Source organism: Neolamprologus brichardi, chromosome 18, assembly GCF_056152115.1.
Source record: "Neolamprologus brichardi isolate AB-2024 chromosome 18, ASM5615211v1, whole genome shotgun sequence".
Lineage (NCBI taxonomy): Eukaryota > Metazoa > Chordata > Actinopteri > Cichliformes > Cichlidae > Neolamprologus > Neolamprologus brichardi.
Genome location: NC_142121.1, coordinates 4,047,833 through 4,071,940, shown reverse-complemented (window position 1 = coordinate 4,071,940; position 24,108 = coordinate 4,047,833). Strand labels below are relative to the sequence as shown.

General features: G+C 42.1%; 1 protein-coding gene across 1 annotated transcript in view; it reads right to left on the bottom strand.

The window, feature by feature from the left end:
• Positions 1 to 6,428: 6,428 nt before the first annotated feature.
• Positions 6,429 to 24,108, bottom strand: part of kcnq3 (potassium voltage-gated channel, KQT-like subfamily, member 3) — a 118,112-nt gene continuing 100,432 nt past the window's right edge. Inside the window, exons 11-16 of the mRNA XM_087831232.1 lie at positions 21,649 to 21,848; positions 21,453 to 21,558; positions 17,411 to 17,542; positions 17,227 to 17,322; positions 17,007 to 17,094; positions 6,429 to 15,155 (exon numbers count right to left, since the gene is read on the bottom strand). Of these exons, the coding sequence (XP_087687358.1) occupies positions 14,478 to 15,155; positions 17,007 to 17,094; positions 17,227 to 17,322; positions 17,411 to 17,542; positions 21,453 to 21,558; positions 21,649 to 21,848 (1,300 nt within the window). The 3' untranslated portion in view covers positions 6,429 to 14,477. The remainder of the gene's footprint in view (positions 15,156 to 17,006; positions 17,095 to 17,226; positions 17,323 to 17,410; positions 17,543 to 21,452; positions 21,559 to 21,648; positions 21,849 to 24,108) is intronic.

Sequence of the window (24,108 nt, the reverse complement as noted above, 5' to 3'; positions counted from 1 at the left end):
GACTGCTGCAAACACAAACAGCATGCAAACGTTCACTCAACATAAAAATGCAGCTTTTAGTGGGCTACACGCACAAGGGCACCAAACCCTGTGAATTTGCATCTCATGTAAGCTGCAAAAACCAGCTCATATATGAGAGAAACGTTGCTCTGCAGAAATCAGCCTCACACACAAACAGAGCAGAGAGCCAGGAGTTAATGCATTTTATTTGAAATTACAGTGTAATCGAATACTTAAAGCTAGGCGAGAGTAAGGATGTAACAGGGTGTCAGTCAGGCTTTTACAGGAAACAAATAATTATACTGTAAGTAAATGTAAGAACACTGCACTTCTACTGGAAGTACATGAGTCCACTCCACAATACAACCCCACAGAGTGGAGCATATTTATGATGCAAGCTGTGGAAATAATGTTTGTTTTTCTGCAAACTTACCTCAAATTACTTACAGTATCATTATTTCTTTGTTTCCTGTAAAAGCCTGACTTGTTGTTGACACTCTGTAGTGTACCTGCCTTTAAGTATCTGTAAGTAAATATAATTACATCAGAATTTTAAATCAGATGCATTGAAATTCAGTTTGATTACAGGGGAATTACACCCTTAGTCGTGGCCCCACCAAAACAAACTCAACAGAATGAGGCCACAAACATCTGTGTGCAGCTCTGAAAGCTAATAACTGAAGCTGAGTTGGGGACTGGCTGTACTTTAATGTAATACTAATTTAAACCATTAGGTGGTGCAGTGAGTCTAGATAACCTTTAACCAGGTAAATGATGAAACACACATTTCTTCTGTAAAGAAAGTCTGTGCAGGAAACAGAGAAGAGGCTAAAGAGAACTACAGGAAGTTAAAGATCCGGAAACATCTGAACATCTGGTGATGAACAATTAAAACAGGCAGATATTAAAACACATCAGCCTCTCTGCACACTGCAGGTAAACTCTTTGCCTCCATCAAACACCTTTAAAAGAGCGTCAGGTTTGTGTAAAAAAAAAAACACTTCCTGGTCCTTCACAGTGACGTCATAATGACTCTATAATCCCACCAGTGGACCCAGTGCTCCCCAGAGTATCAGTAAAGAGTTTTAGGAGCTTTTACATTAAATTTTCTTGGCATCTCATTTGTGTTTTGTGCGTTCAAAGAAAGTCTTCCTCAGTCACTGCATTTCTGTATTTCTTGACTCATCAATTCAGAGCAAGATAAAAATCACACACAGTCACAGGTTTCACAAATCAAAGTCAAAGCAAACTTTTTCTTTGCAAAGTGAACCGTCTGTTTCCATAAAAAGAGGAAAATATTGTTTTTACAGCAGCACTCAAAGTTCACAGCATTCAAAAATTTAAAACTCTAATTCTTCGATAGCTTGACCTGCCATAATATTATTATTATTATTATTATTATTGGCTCCCAGCTAAAATAAAACCAGTGAACACGTCTCACCTGCTGCTTGAATTCACCTGCAGCCCTGCGGAGCCTCCACCAGCCTCCACCCTGCAGTCACACACCGGCGGTCAGATAACGATTAAACGACGCCTGTTTTCTCCCCTCTGAACATCAGCGGGCTGACAGCTCAGCGAGCTCTGGCTGCAGGCCGGGTACTGATCCAAACTCACTGCTGCAGCTGCACTGCAAGAAATATCCAACTGCAGGTGCTGCACTACACTGCCCCCCAAAGGCAGAGACGGGAACTGCAGGATGCTCTGAAAGCCTGGAGATCGACTTCATGTGTTTGACGGTGATGACAACAGAAAACTGCACTTCAGCAAGTCGTTGTGACCATGTCTACATTCCTAATTGCTGCCACGTGATTGGCTGGTTATATATTTGTGTTAGGCAGCAGTTGGACAGTTGTTTCTGTAAAGCGGCAGGTCAGTGGAAATTTAGTCAGACACTTCAGGTGAGGCCAGGCTGCTGTGTGTGGCCTCTCCTCACACCTGTTTTCATTTAGCACGAGCTAATTCAAGCTCTTTTCATTTATTTGGTCCAAGTTTCATGCATCCTGCAAATAAGCTGCTGGAACTCCAAATGTGTGAATCACACCAACATACAACCACCTCACTGACACTTACTGAACTTGTGTAAAAATCTAAATCATACCTGACGTGTTTCTTCAGTCACACCAGATGAAACCCATCAGGTTTGGTACTTAGCCTGAGTCTGTGGAGAGTTTATTTTTAGAAGGACATTTCTTACAGTGTAGGTAAGTGGCCATAATAAGCCGCTGGAGTGACATACGAGCCGTGGGGAAGAGCAGTGAATGAGAGGAGTGAATGTGAGTCTTTAATGCCGGGGGATCGGCGGGCACTTTGGCCATCCTGGCGTTCACATTCAGGCGCGCAGCGCTAACTGGCAGTCAAGGCTGCTCAGGGCCTGGGAACAGCCGCCCCCGGGGAACAGAAACAGACTTTTAGCGCATAATTCTAACAAGAACGAAATGAAACGAGCTAATGAGTGAAAAACAAGCAGCACACGTGTCCACTGACGTTTGTGTTCTGGGGTGGAAACGTTATAAAATAAGAATCCTAAAAATGAGTTAAACCATCTTCACAGTAACAGCAGCGACAGCCGGAGCCTCGGCGAAATAATAACGTTCATCTGAAGGTTTTCAGCCAGAGGCCACACATGAGAGTCAAGCCTGAGAACAACAACACTGCAAAGAGACAAAACAACAACATCACAGAGACACGTGCAAACCAACACAGTAGAAATACATAAAACAACAACTACGAAAGAACGCACACGTGAAGTAAAAGCCAAAAAAATGCCACAAACTGATGCAAAACAAGGGATGAAAAATAACTGCAAAACAGAAAAATGTCAGATAATAATGGGGACACAAAGACTCACAACACGATGCACACGAACAACAAAAGCCTGCAAACTGGTCCCAAAACGAAGAGACATGAATGTAAAACAACTACAAAGAAAGAAGCAAAAGTACTGCGATACAACTAAGAGACGGGACACACAACAAGCAGAAAAGTACACAAAATCACTACAAAGAGACATCAAACAACTACAAAGGGCTGGGAACATCCACAACTAAGCTCAGACACACACAAGGACAAAAAACAGCCAATAAAAAAAGCACGTTAACTAAGACGACATGCAAAGCAGATGCATCACCTCAAATATTGGACACACAAACACAGCAAATGCACACAAATCTACTCCAAAGACACACAGCGTGTCTGCAGAGGGCTGCAGGACATTTAAGAACAGCGATTTTATATCAGGGACACCAACAACGAGTCGACGGGTGCAGAAACGATGCAGCCTGAGTGATTTCAGCAGCATAAATCCATCTAATGAGTAATAACCACACCGTCTGCTTTCAGTTCAATGCTTTATTAATAACTGGTGCAATTGAAAAGACAAAAAAAAATTAAAAAATCAAGTAAGAATACATTTGCATATTATATCATCAAAACAAAATATCCAAAGTGGTCTAATACAGAATAGAAATGGTAGTTTATTCTTTTTTTCAAACTGGTATGAGAAAAATGATGCACAGCTCTGAAGGCCACTAGTGTAAAGTTGTCCAAACTTCCCTTAAATGAAACTTAAGAACAACAGAACTGTTCCTGACCCAGAAAAGCTGCCGTCATCAACCAGCACAGAGCTGTCAGTAACCTCCCAGACGTACGTTTGCCTTTTGTTTTTACTGCATTTCGGCTGCATTTAGACGTCGCTCCTCTCAGATTTTCTTCCTGCATCGTTCCTGTGGGAGAAATACAGGAACTGTACGGCCCGAGACTCTAAGCAGAAGTGATTTTATTTATTTATTCATTTGCTATTTATCGAGCACGTGTTTGGCACTTTTACAAATATATTCTTTTTGTTTCGACCTGTATTCTGCGTAATGGACACCAGGGGGCGACTCCTGTGTTTGCAGAAAGACTTCTGGTCTTATAGAAACGCCTGATGAGTTTAGAGCTTTGGTTTCTAGTTTCAGGTCATACAGAATAAAATATTCGGGGTTATTTTATAAATCACGTTCAGTGAGAAGCTCATTGGCTGAGGACTCGGTCAATTACAAGTCGTCAGCCAATGAGTGCGTGGCTTCGTCCGTCACACCTGGCTTAACTAACCAGCGAGTATCGACTTCTTTTTAAATGTAGCATTTACAAGATATTCTTGGTCTTGAAAGCTAAGCTAAGGTTCGTCCTGGTCAGTATGCTGAACACCAGGTTAGGTCTGCTGCAGTTTTCTTCCTGTTAAAAGGGAGTTTTTCCTCCCCACTGTTGCCTCAAAGGGGGATGTTATTGTTGTGTCTTTACCTTTATCATTGTTGTGATTTGGCAGTATATAAATAAAACTGAATCAGTTTATTTTTTACAAACTGCTGTGAGACTGCCATGTCCATATGCAACATGCATGCAAGGCTTTCTACTTTGTCAGAGCAACGTGTGAATTTTTATCTCTAATTGTTTTGGAGGTCAAAAGTTCTTTTATAGCCACTAAACTCAACAGATAGATCGTCTTCTTATCAGCTAAAAATTGCAAGTAGAAATCTTGTAGGTGAAATTTTACAGTGTCCAGCACCCTGCTTTGACACTTATCACTCATGTAATTTTGCATTTAACCTCCAAGGACCTGGCGTCCACATTTTAGGTTGTCTAGACCAAAATACTACATTTTCTCATTTTCGTCAAAAGCAAAAAACAAACAATTCATCAGGTCCCAATCAGCCCAAAGAGCAAAGAGAATGCACGCCATGAAAGAGTTCGGGTCTTAGGAGGAGATTAAGAAGATTTTGGAAAGACAGTTTGAGAGTCACATCAAAACCCTGCAAATTGTGAGGTTTCATCAAACAGCAAAAGATTAGCAGGTTAAATATTTCAGTGTGTGGACAGCGTGTCTTCTTCCATTGTTGGTGCTTCTGCTCTGCAGCTGCTCCCCCAACTGGAACTGTAAAAGCAATATCAGCCGCTGTTTGGAGGAGAAAATTTAGTACCCACCAGCTACTGCGCTGATTTTCTATCAGTCTTGGCTCCACCATAGATCGAGGCCGCTGAGCAATAAACGCCTGTAAATGCAGCCCTCCACACAGTTATTACCGACAGCTTTGTGCTGCGTTTTGACAGCCGTAGCGAGAAAAGCACGACCAAATTAAATAATTGCATTGAAAGAAACACCTGTACTGTAAAAGGCCAAGGCACAAATAATTTGTAGCAATCAAAATGTCCATAAAATTACAGGTTATGCAGAATGTGCCGATCAGTGCATTGCTTGGTATGCAGTTACAGTGAATACAACCCTAACAGAATAATCACAGCGAGTACTATTGCCCTCTTAACTACACGGATGCCATAAAGTGCTCCTTTTCATTCAGAATCGATGCACATGCAGACGAGTTCACACACAGAGAGCTGAAATAAATGACGCACAGTGTAAGTGCACACGTGAGGGCAGAAATGTGGAGAAAATGCTCGTTTTAGGTGCACACGTGTTTCGATTAATGGCGTTGAATGTTGGGGAAAGAGTCAGATTCAAGCCAACGAGAAACAGTCACGTGATCGAGTATTTGCTGATGTGCTGAGCATTTTAAAGTTATTTTTCCAGTTTCTACAAGACTTGGCTGCTACAACAAGTACCAAGTTGAGCCAGTTTTTACGTGAAATTAGTCAATATCTTAATCCCGACACACAACACTGATACCAAGAGTGTTTCCACACACAAGACTTTGTCAAAATCTACGTTTGTGGGGGGATTTTAAGCCTCTTTGGCTGTTAAATCTAACTCATAGAGTACTGTTTAAAATCGTGTGCTGTTCCTCAGAATCACCAAATGAATAACAGCTGCAATGCAAAGAGTGCAGACACATTGGTTACAGTGTTACATGCCAAAAAACACCCTCTCAAACGGAAATAATCCTTCATCCTCAAAGTAACAGATATTAAATTGCTAAAACAAAGTGGATCTGTTCTGCTCATATTTTATACTTGGGCTTTTCTAGAGTAGCTTTGCACAATTCAGAGTTCAAAATAATCCCCCTTTATCTTCTATCAGTGAGCTCTCTTAGCTCCTCCCACTTTGAGCAAACTTTGCACTGACTGGCTGCCCCTCCCAAACAAATGATATTAAGAGCAGGTGGGCGGGGCTTACTGTGCCTTAGATGGCCATATTAAGGATATCTGCTCTCCGTGACATCATACAAACCCAAGCAGAGAGAAAAAAAGCAGCATTAATTCACAGGGATTGGCCGTTCATACACTGGCAGAAGGCAGAACGGATCCACTTTAACCATCACATTAATTCACCAGTATGTGTGTTGATCAGAGTTTGTGTTTTGGAGGTTACGCAGACAAATGCAATGTCAAAATAAAGAATAAGGCTGAAGTCTGTACTGTGCACTGATGCCTGAAAAGGTGATTTTTCAAATGCAAGTCAAAAAAATAGCTCTGAGCTGTCACACAGTCCCCCCCCCCCCTTATTGTTAAATAATGAGCACACTGTTTAAGCTTTAAGAATTAAATAGCCAATCATGATCACCCGAGGTCAGCAACTTCATTTCATCCCATCACACTGATTCAGAAAAATAAAAAAGACAAATTGAAGACAAAGCCATGAGTACATGAGAGAACATCGGGTTAGTAAATGTTTAACTCCTCCAGTGACCTCATCAGCTGATTTAAACCTCGTCTACAAGCCAGAGAAGCAAAGGGCTGATTCACAGGGCAAAGTAATGGGACGAGTCACCAAAACCCATTCAAAGTCACTCGTGTGTCCGCTTACAGTGTAAAGTAAACGGAGACACAAAGTAAAATAGGCCTGGTGCCAAGTGTGCAAATTGGTTCAACTTCACTGGAGTGACTCACACCTCAAATCCCCTTATTAAACATTATTGAACAGTTTTGTATCAGAGGCAGCTGTTTCAACAGAACACCTGTTAAAGTGAGTGTTCATCAGCCACCAGGTACATCTACAGATGAGGTGACTAACAATTCCCAAAACATAAGAATTTAACTTTTATTTCCAATGAACGGTGACCAATGGATGTTCTAATCCCACTCCTTTTCATGTTTGCCCAGGACAAAGAGTTTAATCACTTCCTGCTTGAGGTGAAGAGGTTTCTCCCGAAGACGTGACTGGAGAACGTTTGGCAGGAAAATCATACAGAGTAATAACATGGCCACTTACAGGACAAACCCTTCACTACAAAACAGCAACACAGTATCATGTTCAGACATCGTTTCAAACACGCAAGACGTCTTCAATTCACGTAACGTGGATTTATTTTACTTCATCTTTTTAGTTTCAAATAGCTGTACAGCACTTCGTTTGAAAGCGCTTTATGAATAAAGTTATTATTATTATTATTATTACTGTGAAAAGTAATGCTAGCAAGTTGGTTAGGGATACTGAAGATGGCTTTGGTCAGCTCACACTGGTCCTTAACAAGTCATTCAGTCACGTATTTTATTTAAATAAAACGGTTCTGATTTGGTTCTCCGGAAATTTAGCTAACCTTGTTTCAGAAGTCGTTAAAATCATCTCACGTATGGGAGATTTATTGGTTTTAAAGAAACAAAATAAATGTAACCGTAGACAAAACGACTTGTTAAACTGCAACGTCTGTGATATTGTCACCATGCTTGATATAAACAGCGGCTTTAGCAAGTTGAATACAGCAGAACCCCGACTTACGAAATTAATTCGTTCCCGAGGGTCTTTCGCAAGTCGAAAATTTTCGTAAGTCGAAGCACCCATCGCGCCTTTTGAGTGAACGATAGGCGTCGTTCAAGTGGAACAGCGAAGCGCAAGTACGAAAGCCAAGAGGGTTGTCACATGATTCGGAAGGCATTGTGGGCATTGTAGGCATTCCAGGCTCAGCCAATCAGAGCCAGCGGACTTCGTTACGCGGGCATTTTGCCGTAACACGGGCAGAAATATTGCGTTAAGTGCCTTCGTAACTTGAATTTTTCGTTAAATGGGGTATTCGTAAGTCGGAGTTCCACTGTATTTGAAATTTTGTGAATTCCTGAGAAGAACTTCAGGTTTTTCGTGTGTAATCTGACATATTTCCATTTGACTGTTAACTGCTTTTGCTAGCATCACTTTTTCACAGCATACTTCAGCGTCCTGGAAGACTATTTTTTTTCTGTTTTGACAAATTTTTACAAAAATAACAAAAAGTTCATATTAACAGTAATTTGCCATGAAACTATAAATGTACCAATGCTGTCGTTATGTGTTCCCAGTGTGACATTCTTAAACTGATTGGTGTCTGTAAATTTAGAAAGGAAGCCATTTGTAGTTTTTAGTTTCAAATGGAAGCAGTGTCACTAACTCACAGAATCGTTTCTGTAAATTAAACTGTGCAAGGCAACAAAAGCACAGGCTTGGAGCGAGACCGATCAAACCTCAACAGAACAAGACGAATGAACTTTAGATATAACGAAGAAAGCAGAAGTGAACCATTACAAAATTTCTGTGCAGCTGAAACCATGCTGAATCTGTAAATGAGCCAAAAAGCACCACAAAAACTACAAAACGGCATTTTACAAAAGCAGGACCGCACTCTGAGCTGGTTTTAAGAAAAGACGAAGCACTACAGAAGGAAACAGCCGACATTCAAAAATCCCGTGTGCTGTGTTCGGTGGAGATGAAGTGACGCTGAAACACTAAATAAAGAATGACGGCGTGGAGTCATTCTGAATGTTGCTTCTTGCTTCAGAGGCACAATGAATGGACGTCTGCAGGGATATTGTCATCATTTTTACATCTATATGTGGTGACGTCTGATGCCTGTGTTCATATAATATATAGTTTAATGACTTTAATTTAAGGATTAGAGGATAACAGCAACTCTAACGATACACTAAATAGATAATAATAATCATAAGGGTTTGGTTCACCTGGCTAATTTCACAGATGGTAGCTGGATCCACACCAGGCTTCTTTTAACCTACCTGCTGAGACGTTTTACTAAAACCAAACCAACAGTTGGTCCTCTAGCTGAGGTCGGCTCCAAATAGATGCATTTAATTTATACTTTCGAAGGTTTTTCTAAGATTTAAAATATTTGTGACCACCGCTAACTGGAGTCACTGAACTGGATCTGAGGACTCTCTTTGTGCTGTTGGAGTCTTCAGGGTTTCAGTTTACTATGACGTAAAGACATCCAAGAGGTTTGTGCTTCAGTTTTGCTGAGTGAAACTGAGGTTTTATTATTCTAGTTACTAGCACTCATTAGCAGAAATCCATGCCTGTGCAATGCACCTTTACAGTCTACTAACACCAGCACCAACTGGGTTTTGGTGCCGCTACACTCAGTGTACACAAAGAAACCAGTGAATGCCAACTTGTCTGCAAACACTCACTATAGAGACTAAGCCTACGCTTGAAGCCACTGAGGTGGTTGTTAACGGGGGGGTAACGCGATGTCACTGATATGTATGAATTAAGTAAACAGTCCAATAACTCCAGTAGTACTTATCTTGTCCTTTTTGGTCTTTATTCCCATATCATCTTAACATAACAGCGCAGCGGTCACAAACTGTTTGCCTTCTTACAATTAATGACACACCTGACGGCGATTACATGCGTCTACCTTAATTACCTTTACATGAACAAAACAGAAAAAGGTGCCCTCTAGCGACCACCTAAGGTCCATCCATCCATTCGCTTCCGCTTATCCTTTTCAGGGTCGCGGGGGGCGCTGGAGCCTATCCCAGCTGTCATAGGGCGAGAGGCGGGGTACACCCTGGACAGGTCGCCAGTTTGTCGCAGGGCCAACACACTGAGACAGACAACCATTCACACTCACATTCACTCGCACATTCACACCTAGTGACAATTTGGATTATCCAATTAACCTATCCCCACAAGCTGCATGTCTTTTGACGGTGGGAGGAAGCCGGAGTACCCGGAGGGAACCCATGCAAACACGGGGAGAACATGCAAACTCCACACAGAAAGACCCCGGCCTGATGTTGGAATTGAACTCAGGACCTTCTTGCTGTGCTAACCACCGTGCCGCCGACCACATAAGGTATTAACCCAAAAATGGCTCCTACACTCACCAAACCCTTGGTCGTCCAACCTTTTGGTGTAGCAGTAGGTACATCTGTGTGACCGATTTCACCAAGCAACAGCAAGTAGTGGTTGCTTAGTGAGGTCTAACCAAGTTTGTTGGCCTTAGCTGGTAACATCCACCTCAAATATGGTCACTTCTGCCTCCAAAAAACCAACATGGCGGAGGCCAAAAAGCTAAGCTTCCAGTGGGTGACGTTTCATCTCATTAAACTGAGATATTAGAACAAACAACCTGTAATTGCTCCAACTTTGCCCTCTTCGCTGTAGAGATTCACACAAACCAGTAAACAGTGCAAGGAGCCTGCAGCCTCCAAACATCATCTTAAATGTGTTTTATCTGTCTGTGTTCAACCACAGTTCAACACAGAAATGATCTGGCTCGTCATCACAGATACTAAACCAAAACTTTGTCCAATTAACGAGGTTAAAAGTTAATGTCAAAAATAATTAATGCAAGATAAGTTCATTAGTCATGACTTTTAGGTCAGAAACAGTAAAAGTAAACAAAGCAACGAATTGTAGAGTCGAAGCCTGGTGTGGAAGTCTCCTCTGTCAATTTACTGTGAAGGTGCCTGAACATGCTATAACTGTGTATTAATAATAATTCATGTGTGTACATATTGTGAGATATTACATTCAATATCAGTGTCGTCCTAAGTCTAAGGTAATAAATGCAGTTTAGGCCTATACGTGGTCGTCTGTAAAGCTTTTTATTTGCAGTAGGTGGTCAGGTCTGGCTTTGTGGTGTTTTCATTTAAAAAATACCTGTTGATCAGTAACAGGAAGCTCCGCCTTCACGTACCTTTATTTCTCTTTTCAGTTTGAGGTTTTCTGTGTTTGTAACTAGACATTCGAGTTGCTCACAACACAGCACTGAACTATACAGCAGGTTTAAAGTTGCAATAATTCAAACTAAAATTTAAATGATTAATTGGAGTGTAGAAAAGCTAAATTCAGTTTGCTAATTTTAGGCGGTATCCTTATTGTTCTCTGAGCTACGGCATAGAGTTACAACTTTCAGTTTTTAGCTACCATACTGGATTTATTGGAGCTTTGCAGTAGAAATCGCACCTAAAATTCAGTGGAAATTATTGTTTGCTTTACTTAATTCGTATTTAAGAAACAAAACACAGCTACAGAATTTTCCTGGCTGTTCTGATTCCCAGAACACTAAATAACGTCAAAACCGTGTACGTGTCTTTCACTAGTGCTGTTTGATGGGATGCTGATATGTCCAACTCACCGTTTTTCACAGGAGATGATTTGTAGTGTAAAGAAGTACATCTGAACCCATATCAGAGATTTTTGTAGCTGGAGTCAAGCTGTTATTTGAGCCTAAACTTACCTTAGGGGCCTGATAGGGGTTACCTTAGTGAACTGCAATCGCTGGTTAATAAACCTGTAATCTGGCACCTCTTCTGTTGGGCTCTATAGGTCTTTAAGCTGGGTTGGTTTATTTCTTGGTGACCAATTCTGCCAAATGAAAGACACAGATGCGGCATCTGACAAAACGGCGTTATCCAACACCTGGGAACATGACTGCCTCGAATTTGTTGTGGTTTAATTCGATGCAACATGGCTAATATTTCATTATTGCTTGTTTTTTTTCTTTTCTTTTTTTAAAGCAACTTTAAAATAAGAGTGAACATTTTAAAAAGGAATCTGAAGACTGTCCCAGTAACCACACGTCATCACGAGTATCCTAATGCACATTTATTTGGTGAATTTCCAGTATTGTTGGATCTTAGATACACAAGTACACCATCGCTCCTGCAAATACTATATATGGCTCAGCTGATTTACAGGAAAGTACACCAACCAACCACCATCTTACTATTATGATCTGAGGGGCTAATAGAAGTAAGACAATCCAAAAACAAAAAGAAAGTTTTTTTTAGTGAGTAAAATCTAGAAAACCATGAAGTGTATTTAGCATGCTAAAACAGCAGCGAGCCTGTCCTTCACTGTTCTGTTGCACTATTGTATGAACTGTATATCATCTACTGCAGCTACAAGCCCATCGTATTACTGTGAGAGCAGAATGATATCAAAGCTAAAATGCCAGACACATGCAGCGTGGCTATAGTTAACTTCCCTTGACGTTAATCACTCTTTTCAAGTACTGTAGAAAGTTAATGTTAGCTATACGAGCTTAACTTGAAGTGCTACTCAATTTTGTCTTGAACTCAATCAACTGATTGAACTTGCACTAACACTCAGCACCTATGTGTCAAACCCTTTTTTTACCTAACAAAATTGGTGTTATATAAATAAAACGGAGACCAGATCTCACCTTTGATTATTCCTGTGTTAGATGCTCGGTAGGAATGTGTTTGTTTGTTTTTGTGATTCCCCGTAAAGTGCGATGCTCTGAATCCCCTTTATTCTTCACTGATTTAGTTAACAGTAGTTTTCACTCAAACAGTAGTGCTTAGTATTTGAACATAATAAAACACGCAGTGTCTTCTGTAATGTCCTGGCATTGTGAGAGCTGAAAGTGAAAGTCAGCAGGCCCACACCCATAACAATGAAAAAATTGAATTTGAAACGTGTGACACTTCTCGCAATAAACGGTAGCCACACTGGCTTTGTAAAAAAAGAGATGGACCACCCAACAATGCTCTTCTGAAACTCAGACTCACAGTCTGAGCAGGAGATAGCTGGACTAGCTAGCTTGCTAAGTGGTGTTTACTGCTAAATTGTCATCGTAACTGTACAAGAATTTATCCTCATGAGTGTTCATACAATGCAGCGATCATAGTCATATTCAAAGATCATTTCTGCCAATGGTCTGACTGGGAATGATCGATTTGAGACGGTACCTTATCAAAACGCTATACAACACCTCACAAAGAAGAATATGACAGTAATGTTAGCAAGAAAGCTAAAGGATAGCTGGTTAACTATAACTAACTTAGCTACACTGCATGAATCTGGCATCAGCTACAAAGCAATTTAAAATGAGTAGCCAACCTAGCACCAGGTTTACCTCCTGAACGAGCTTACCTTATACACTCCAGATAATATTTAGCTAGCAATTTGTCTGTGTTAGCAACCTAGCGTTAGCCAACATTAGGCTAATCCCCAGAAACAAACAAAGGACCCGCCATTGACCAATTTTTTGATAACAATGAAAAGGTTATTAATAAGGAAACATGAGAAAATCAAGTGAGCCTATTCATCTTCATTTTGAGTAGTTCTTCTCAAGTTTTAAACTACAGGCGATCCAAGTTCTTAAAAACTGAATTTATGCAGTATTACTCCAAAAAGGCTGTTTTTTCTCTGGAAAAGCTGAGCACAGAAAGTTATTAGAAATACTTACAAACTTAACTTTGGAGAAATGTGCATCAAGAACAGATTGTGTTACTTCAAGACCACAAGTGTGAGTACTGGGACAGACATATTGTGCCTCCCTTCATGTAGGAATCTTTTTTATCTTTTTAGTGCTGGAAATTTAAGCCACTATTTTTGCATTGAAGTTTCGCTCTGAATACTAATCAAGCAGAAGCAGAACTTCACAGGTGGTTTATATCCCTGAATTCATGTGCCAACAAAGCAGCAGATTTAGTGTTTCAAACACAGTCAAATTTTCAAGTGGATAGTCAGTTCACACAAAGTGGTGACACACAATTTGAGCACAGTGGCGTGAAAACAAAACACTGAGACCAGAAAACAAATCTGGTTTCTGGACAGAATTGATCCTCAGAGACCTTACAGAGCAACGTGAGAAAAGTAGAAACGGTGAAACATGACTGCCAGCAAACTAGCCATGGTTTTATTACCAAAGTCTCTCTCTCTTCTCTAACACACACACACACGCAAACACACACACACTCACCAAACAACTAAAGACAGGAGACTTTTGGTTCCAGGATCACCTTCTAATCAACTCCTACAGTGGTGCATTATCATGCAAACCATGCAAAAACAATGAAAATGTATTCATATAAAAAAATAAGTGTTACAAAATGGCATAGCAAGTATACGTAACCATTCGTTCTCTTTTTCCTTTTCCTGATATCCTGAACTTTGCAGTGACTACACTAAAAATCGCATGCGTTACATGCAGTGCGGTTGGCTTTGCAGCAATAAAGCTTTTGGGTGTATATAGTATGTATATTATTGTTCTTTTTTTATGTCAGCTAAACTTTTGCGAAGAGTGCGCTGTACAGAGTTTTACTTTACAAACGGTGTGGTTTCCCTTTTTTTTTTCTGGGCAGTCTCAGTGCCATGGCTCTCTGACTGGACCGCGGACGGCGTGATGAGATCTGCGGTGGCCTCTGAAGGTCGATTATCTCGGATAAGATCCAACTTAACCTCCCCAGACGTTCAGTCCACAGCGGTGGCTTTGACCCAGGGCTTGGGTTTAGAGGCTTGGGTTGAATTTAATATCTTAACTCAGAGTGGTGGATATCTGCGCCGAATTTGTTTCCTCTCAGGGTGGCATGGTCCACACAGCGTCGCCGAATCCCTCACCAGTGGAGGAGAGAGGCAGGGGGCCCCCGCTTGGTGTGAAAGGGTCTGTGTCTGTGTCCGTCTCCCCCTCCGCCAGGTAGCTCGGCCTGGGTCTCGTCCAGCCAGGGTCCCCGGGCGCCAAACCGGCCCCCATTGAGAAGTTCTCCCCTTCCCGCTCCCCAGAGATGCTGAATCCACTGGGCGAGCGCTCCAGCTCCTCGTGGTTAACCGATAGCATGGAGAGCGGTGAGTCACCACCTTGCCCCCCTGTGGTCCTACCCAGTCCCATTGACAAGTCCTGCAGGGAGCTGATGGGCAACACTGTGGGACGCTCGGCGTAAGTGGGGATGATTGCTGAAGGTGGGGGTTGGGGTTGATGAACCGAAGGGGCAATGCCGACTCCTCCTGCCAACCCCACCCCCTCTCTGCCTCCTCTTCCACGGCCATAATAGGGGTTCGCCTTGCTGACAGGCACCTGGTACATGTGTGGGAACGCCTCGGCGTAGTTGAGGAAAACCCGTCGGATCTCACCGTTCGCCGTAGGATTGCAGGTCTCCAGGGTCATGCGGGCAGAGCCGGCAGAGTCCACCTGCAGGTGCTCAGTGTGCTGGATGTGCATGTCCACCAGGAAGTCCAACTTCTTTTCCATGTCCTCCACCTGAGAGAGAGAGAGACAGTGGAACCAGTGGATCGCATAACAGGTGTGTTTATTTACCAATCACCTTGGCCAAAATGTATGATGTAAAGAAATGTTAGTAACCCCTTCAGCGCTTTTACTAAGGTTTGATAAAACCTTTGAAGACATTGCAGATATGAGAAATATCAAATATCATGTTGATTCTTTTACTGATAACTTGGTGTTTTCACAGTTTAATCTTCCTAAAGAAAACCATTAATTATGAACCCTGCACCACCACTAATAATGACGATAATGCTCCAGATGCAGGAGAGAAACACTCAGCACAGGAAAGACGAGCAGAACAGAACCATGAAAGTCTCTTTTTTTAAGCCTGGTCCAGTTTATCTCGTAAAGCGTTAAACAGCGGATGATAGTTCGGTGGTGGTGAAGGTTATAGACTCTTTTTGTCTCGCTGTAGAAGTCACTGCATGCTGCAGAATTGAAATCAAGTAAGAACTGCAAGTGTAATCGCATAACATGATTAGTAATATTTGCTACAGTTGAGCCAAATGGGTTGAATAGACCTGCTGTTCAAAGTAGGGCTGCCACAAACGATTATTTTGATTGTCGACTAGTCACCGATTATTTTTGCGATTAGTCGACTAATCAGATCATCATCCATTGGACGTAAAACGTACAGCTTATTGCACCAGCAGCATTTGCTCTTATATAACTATCATTAGCTTACAGCTTTAAGTGTTTAAGGTATGTGCTAACTAAAAATAAAGACAAGATGATAGTTTATTAAATTTTAATGAAATTTGCAGATTGTTTCGGTGAAGTTTAATAAACTCCTTGCTATCTAAAATATAACAGGACACCGGAGTAAATTCTCGAGCATCTCACACTTCTGATAATCAGCTGTCTGCTTGACGTTTATTCAGCTGTGTAAAAACTATAACTTTAATCTCAGCCAAACCGATTTACTCAGGAACAAATAAAATACTAAAAAAAGCCAAACAATAACATTTTAAAGTTATCTAAGTGACTTATATATCATGTTTAACCTGAGTAGCGAAAGACGGCGGTGGGTTTGAAAACGATTTGCGGGAGTCCGGTGTTCTCACGGCTCTAGTTAGCCTAGCCCCCGGCTAGCTATCGAGCTAGTGGCTAACAGATGTCTCCGGAAACGTCGGAGCGCTTTTGAAAATATGTGGTGTCTTGATAAACTGAGCAGATATTTGAGGTTTACACAGCTACATTCTCGCCTGAAAATATGTTAAACGTTTATTTTGTGACCCAGAAAGAATAATAAGAGTAATATTAAAACTAACCAGCTGCCGCCATTGTTGGAAACTGAGCTGGGCAGCGCTATGAATTCTGGGACACAGTTTCTTCTTCGGGGTTTAACGGCAGCTGGCATCCTTGTACATGCAGTGCTGCCATCTTCTGTTTCAGTCTGTTATTACACTCTTAAATCCTACTACTTATTCCTGCGTCTTTTGGGATCTTACAAAGCTTCAAACGAGCGTCGACTATTAAATCAGTCGTCGACGATTTTCAGTCGACGTAATCGTGGCAGCCCTAGTTCAAAGTCATCTCCAGCTGAAGCATCTTGTTGCCATATTCAGTGCTTTGTTTTATTGTCATCAGTAATTTAAGTGTCCTGTTCCAAAAGGTCTGCCAGTGTTTCTGGTCTCATCAACGTGACAGTTTTTCTCTAAATTAGCAAATTTTACCAGCATTACATTGAACCCTAAATGGGGTTCAAACCCTAAGCCCAGGGGTAACACGGACAAACCAATTTATCTGAAACAATAAAAAGAGTTACTTTGTTTGAAGAAGGAACACCTTGGCAGAATATTTGCCTTTAGTAGTTTTAGTTGTTACCTGTCTCTCCACCCTGACAAATCTGCCCATCATGCTTTGGTCTTCCGCATCTGGCATGGATGTGGCTTTGGCTATGTAGGACTCATGCCTGGAACAAAGGGACATCGAGTAGATGTGGACTGCACAGACATTTGTTACGAAAACTAAATAACATATATATAACTAACCTTTATACTCATTTGTAATTGTTTTACAACATTTTAGAGCTCTGTAGCAGTACCTGGGTGACTGGTTGGGCGGGTAAGTAAAGGGTGTTTTCTGAGTTTTCTTGTGTTTTGGGGTGAGAGGAGGTCCAGGGGCAAGAATCATGTCAATCCTTAAAATAAAAAAACAATGAGCATGAGGAAAAGAGAAAATTGGCTTCGTTCACACTGATCAGCCTCATGCGTAAAAGACTAACTCACCTCGTCTGGAGGTATTTAATTCTACAGAGCATGTCCAGGTGTCCAGCAGAGTACTGCTCGATAACATCTTTGACATCATAAGGCCTCAGAGTTTCCTTAAACCGCTTCTTGTTCAAGAGGAATTGCATGATCCTGTGTGGCAACAAACACTTCAAATGAAAACACGTCTCGAACATCAGACAGTTAACAAACGTCACCTACCACACTTACCTTCATGGTATAGACACGTGTTTGTCAGGAAACAAGAAGAATCAAACAAATGAGAAGCATTTCACTGGTTTAGATCTTAACATTATTAACGTATCTGATGTAAACAACACTACATTTACTGGCCCTAATGTTTGTCTGCGGTCTTTTACCCCTTTTGCACTGACACAGTGGAGCCACCGATGGCCGTGGGAAGAGCGGCCACCAGAAACTCATCAATTATTGGTAGATTCACTCCATATTTCTTTGCCCACATTTACTAAGCACAAGTACAGGCACCATGTTAGTATTAAATAGATTTAAGGCGGAAAACCAAAAATTGATATATGATCCTGTGTTTCTATCAGTTTATCTACTGGGAGACACTAATTATGGGAACTGAACCAGTGCAGAGGCTGTGGAGAACAACAACAAGCCAAAGCCTCATCGCTTCTGCTCAAAGTCAAATAGTAAGCTGAAAGCTTGAATAGAAACACACCACAGTCGATTTGTTATCCAAGGAAGAAGTACAAAAACAATGCAACAGTCTCGTGGTCTGAAAGCACTCCAAGGTTAAATTGTTACTTTTAACAGCTTCACTCAAACACAAACAACTTCTTCATCCATTGTGACTTTTGTCTTTTCTGTAACAGGTGCAAAATGAACAATAATAGCAAAAACAATCACGAGCAGCCTACGTATCTGCTTACTAGGGGTGCAACGATACACAAAATTCACGGTTCGGTTCGATACTTTGGTGTCACGGTTCGATATTTTTTCGATACAAAAAATGTTCATGCCTTTTTAAATTTGTGATTTATTAAAATTATAAATATATATTTTAACTCAAAAGTACAGTTTTTAAATTGAATGTTGCTGAAACAACAAAGTAATATAATAATAAATCTATCTGATCGAGAAATCACTCATCTTTGGAAAATAGTTTATTACAGAGAAATGGCTCTTTCCAAAATAAAAGCTATACTATACGCTTCTTCTGGGCTATATTCTCAGCAGCATATTAAACATATCAGGTCCCCATAAGGAGAATCATGTGCTAACGGCTGTCTAAATGACTCGGGTAAAGTTTGTAGCATGCGTGCTTGTTGTTTTTGTCTGCTTCCACTTGTCTTTGCACTAGGATGATGTCAGAGTAAATGTGCAGTCATATTCGTTGTGTTCTCACTAGTGCTGTCAGCGTTAATCTGAAATGACGTTAACGCCACAACACGGCAAATCTCCGTTAACGAGCTACCGCGGATCGCCCCGTGCGTGGGGCTGGACGGCCCCAAGCACGGGGCGTATGCTCGAGCTAACTGCGCTCGAGCTAACTGCGCTCGAGCTAACTGCGCTCGAGCTAACTGCGCTCGAGCTAACTGCGCTCGAGCTAACTGCGCTCGAGCTAACTGCGCTCGAGCTAACTGCGCTCGAGCTAACGAGCTAACTGCGCGAGCTAACTGCGCGAGCTAACTGCGCTAACGCAGTAGTTCCCACCAATGTAATTGAGCATTGCGTGGCACATCCGACATACTGTTTTACTTTAGTCCATGACGCGCTTACCTTCAGGGTCATACGTCACATGAAGACCAAAATAGTTCCAAACGCCAGATCTGAATCAGGGTGGGGGAGGTTCAATTTGCCATGTTGCAAGGAGCTTAGCTTCTGTCTGCTAGCTTGTGCTGCGCCCAGTGAATCTGCGTTCGACTACTCCGCCTAGGCTGCACTGTCGAGCGCAGATCCACTGAGCGCTGAACACAGACAGCATCGTCAGAAGGAAAGTTGATAAAATAAATTAAAAATGTTGTATTGTTCGATACATATGCGTACCGAACCGAAAGCACTGTATCGAACGGTTCAATATCGATACGAGTATCGTTGCACCTTTACTGCTTACTCATCATGATTTTTATACTATTTCCAAGTGGCATCTGCAAAAATCTGTGAAGCATCACTGCAGTGTCAAGCTGGAGCTGTGAGTAAGGTAGGTATTTCCAGAAAGCCTTTAAAGTGGATCCTTTTTGGATCCTTCAAATGCCAAAAAACAACACTACAACCTCCTGGATCCAAATGAGTCCTCATGTATTAAAGAGCCATTTCTTTTGGTCTTTACCTTAAGGTTCTTCTTCCTCGTCACAATAACAGTTCGGAGCAGTATGCTTGACAAGTTGATGAATAAACAAAACAATACACCATTTCTTTCTTCCAGCAACTAAATGTGACACCTCTTTACCTCTAAGAGCTTTATGACAGCAGATTTGGAGCTGCTAACACGTAACAGCTTCACAACAGGACTCCACAAACTGACGGTTACAGAGGAAACATCTGTCAGTTATGTGTAATTAATGCCCCCTTCACAGAAACCGTGCGTGACATTTTCTGTCCGGTGCATTATAGTACGCCCAGCATCTTTCAGTCCTGCATCACCGCCGCCCACTGAGCTCCGGTTTTTGTCCTACAGATCTCCTCCTAGAGTCAGCTACTGCTGCTGCACGAGCTCCAGTGTTTGGCAGAAAGTCTTGGGTCCTGAAACTAAAACCCTCCAGATCTGAGCATCCTATTCAGAAATCCATTCAACACTGATATAATGGAGTGGAAGGAAGCAGCACTTTCACAGGGTTAATCACTCATCTCGCAGGCCCTTGCACTAGATTGAATTCCTGCATTATGTCAGCTGTGTGGCCTATAGATTTACCAATGCACTGTCAGCATGTGTGAGTTCTGCCACACTCTGTGGTTGGCATAGCTCACTGTGTTGAGCTTTCAGACAGCACATACAGCGAGGACCAATCGTACTATCATACTGTGCAGAAACCAAAAGTTGTTGATATTTTAAGGTGTAAATAAACATTTTGAATTCGTTACTACAAAGTTCTGTTTTCTGTCCTGTCAGTTTGTTTAGCAGGTGAAAAAGAACTGACCAGTCTGTAAGTTTGGAGCTAATCTAGCTAGCTAGCTAATCCATGTGACTACAGTTAAGTGTTTTACAGCCAGCAGGTCACTGATGACCTGTCCAGGGTTTTATGAGACTTCGTAACATTTTCCTTTCTCCAATCCAACAGTGATGTCATAAAGTCCTGATACAGTCAGTCTACATCACTGACTGAAGACAAAGCAACTGGGAAACCAGAAAACATTTCCTTGTTCATAACACCCATCTGCGCATCACAGTATAGGACATTTGTCTCTTCTTATCAGTATCAATTTATACTCTTTAATTGATTGGGTCTAAATGTAGTAATACACGATGACTGAGGACCATCCTCAGGAGGAATAACATCACACAGAGACTGCTGGTGTCCTTCTACAGAGCCACCATTGAGAGTGTTCTAACCTACTGCATACGCATTTGGTACACTAGCTGCACAGGGGCTCAGAGGAAAGCACTCCAAGGGATCATTAACACCGCCCAAAAGATCACTGGCTGCCCTCTCCCCACACTGGAAGTTCTACACAACATCCACTGTTTTAAAAAGGCCCAAAACATCATAAAAGACGCCTCACATCCTGGCCACTCCCTGTTTGAACTGTTGCCCTCAGGCAGACGGTACAGGGCAATCAGCGCAAGGACTAATAGACTCAAACACAGCTGTTATCCAACTGCAATAACACATCTGAATGCTACAAAAAAATGTCCATCACGCCACTCTTGTGTTAATCTATGCACGGTCTGAAGCATGTATGTGAATGTTTTACTGTTACGTCTTATTAGTATTTTAAGTATTCTATCTATTTTGATATTGTTAGGGATGATGCAATGATCGGGGACCATTCTTAATTTCGTTGTACCTGTGACAATGACAATAAAGTTTCTGATTCTGACTTTAAAGGACCACAGAGCCCAGTTCTTGACCCTAACCTGACTGCCCTGATGACCAGTTTCAGCGTAGGGATCATCTCCTCCAGGAGGATGTCAGGGGGGAAACCCCGTTCCTCTAAGGCTGGATCTGCCACACCTCCGGCATCTGAGAGAAAAACACATTACGGATTTTGCGTTAGTAAAAAAAGGATTAGACCAATATGGAAAACAAATCCGTGCTTCTTTGGTTTCAAACCTTCAGAGCTCTGGCGGAGTGTGTTGGCCTTCATTCGGAAGGCAGTGCGGAAGCGTTCCCGGTTAGTGAAGCCACCAGGTTTGGGCTCCTTGGAGGGACTCTCCTCGATGGAGTCTGCGTTTCCCGTCAGCTTCTTTACTGCCACCACGGACGGTCTTGAATTAGGAAGGCGAACACGCTCGAGTAAACTCAGTTTCTGGCTGAAGAGGGACAAACGAGAAAACAATACAGTATGGACCAAGAGAAAGCATGTGATGAATGTCGTGTCCAAATTCATGGGCTGCTTCCTCCTGAGGCTGCATTTGTAGACCGATTACGTCACAGCGACGCGCCGAAGGCTGTCCAAATTCGTAGACTCCTCCGAATGCAGCCGACAAATGCGTCCTCCTTTTCCCCGAATTTGAAGGATGGGTCGGGTGTGTCCTTCGTGGCCTACCATATCCCAGAATTCATAGCGCGGCCCAGCCAAACTCCAGTTTCCAACAATGGCGGCCGCTACTAAGTTTTAAAATTACTCATACTAATCTTTCTGGGTCACAAAACAAACTTTTAACATATTTTCAGGCGAGAAAGTAGCTGTGTAAACATCAAATATCTGCTCGGTTTATCAAGATATCGCATATTTGCAAAAGTGCTTCGACGTTTTCGGAGCATCTGCTACCCACCAGCTCGATAGCTTGCCGGGAGCTCGAGGGTTACTGATGCGGCCGAGAACGGCACAACTCCCAGTACATCATTTTCAGATCACCGCAGACTTTCGCTGCTCGGGTTAAACGTAATATATAAGTCACTTAGACAACCTAAAAATGTTATTGTTGGGCTTTTTTCAGTGTTTTGTTTGTTCGTGAGTAAATCGGTTTGGCTGAGATTAAAGTTATTAGATTAGATAAAATAAAACTTTATTAATCCATCGGGTGGGTTCCTCCTTGGTTTTTACACAGCTGACTAAACGTCAAACTGATTAAACAGAAGTGTGAGACAGTCGAGAATTTACGTCAGTGTCCTGTTATATTTTAGACAGCAAGGAGCAGACGGCGAGTTTATTAAACTCCACCGAGACAGCGGTGACGCTAATCAGAAGGCTAGACCGTCCAATTTTACAGCCGTTTACTTCCGGCCTACCCGACCTTCTGAGGACCCGGCCCACGTGGACCGCGAAGGCCGGGTCCTCAGGAGGATGCAGCCCATGAATTTGGACACGACCATAGAGTACCAAACACCAGCAAGTCAAGTCTTACACATCACCCAGCTGGGGGTGATCAGACACCGAAGAACATTCAAGAAGCAAAGCAGCCAAAAGTTTAGGCACTGAGAATATCGCTATAAGGGATGAAAGAGCCACTGTAGTGAGGAGCAATGATGATATTTATCTTTATGAAAGGTAATGTCAAGATGGTAGAAATTATAGAGACGTTGGAAGAAACCCAGTGATCCCCTTTTAGCACAAACGTTGCAATGCAAAGCTTTTTGATCACTTTGTCTGCTTTATGGAGATGAAAAGAAATCTCGATATTCAGATTAAAGCCACATTCTTCTAAACTTTAAATACTAATATAATTTTTCTGATCATCACTCGATTCCTGTTCTCTTCATTTTCCCCCACACCCCAAACTTTACTCGGGAGATGGCTGAACCTGACTAAGTCTGGAGGTTTGAAGATGTGCTAGAAGTTTCTTCCTATAAAAGGGAGTTCTTCCTTCCCACTGTCGCCAAGTGCATGCTAATGAAATTCTTTGCACAATCAGTTTTGTTGTGATTTTTGTGTAATATAAGTTCTCCTGGTCTGCTGCTGCAACGTAACAATGCAGCTCTCCTGGCAGAAGGAAGACTCAAAGAACTGAGAGGAGATTGGTCTCCTTTACTGTCCAATGGCTGACAATATTTGGCAGCACAAAGACGAGAGCTCCCTGGGTAAAATAAGACTCCTGTGCCTTGGAAGAGGGAGAGAGGCGGGGTAACCGGAGCCGACAACAGCCCAAACAAGGCCTGTGAAACGTGGAGCGTTCTCAGCGACTTTGCTCCCACAGCAGACACACAATATGAGCCTCTATGTGGCCTCGAGGCAGAATAGGGACGGCAGATTACGGCGCTGAGAGGCCGCAGAATAGGAAGCTGTAAAGGAAGAGAGAAGCTCTTTCTGACTGCTCCTCGGCCGAATAAAGAGCAGAAAATGGGACGTGATTATCCCGTGGATCTGTGTAAATGAGGCAGCGCAGCAGGCGAAAGAAACGATGCTCCTTATCTCCCACAGCTCTGGCTTCCCAAGACACACATGTTGGTTCATGATACCTGCACAAAGCTGCGGGACGATATTAAAAGATAATTTCAGTTATTGCAAATATGGATCTTATTTCCTGGTTGTTAGGATAACAAAGGGAATACACCAGGTTACAGGGGTGGGAATCGTTTTACTTGGAGGTAAAAGTGAAACTACTGATTTTAACAGCTCAAAATAAGCAG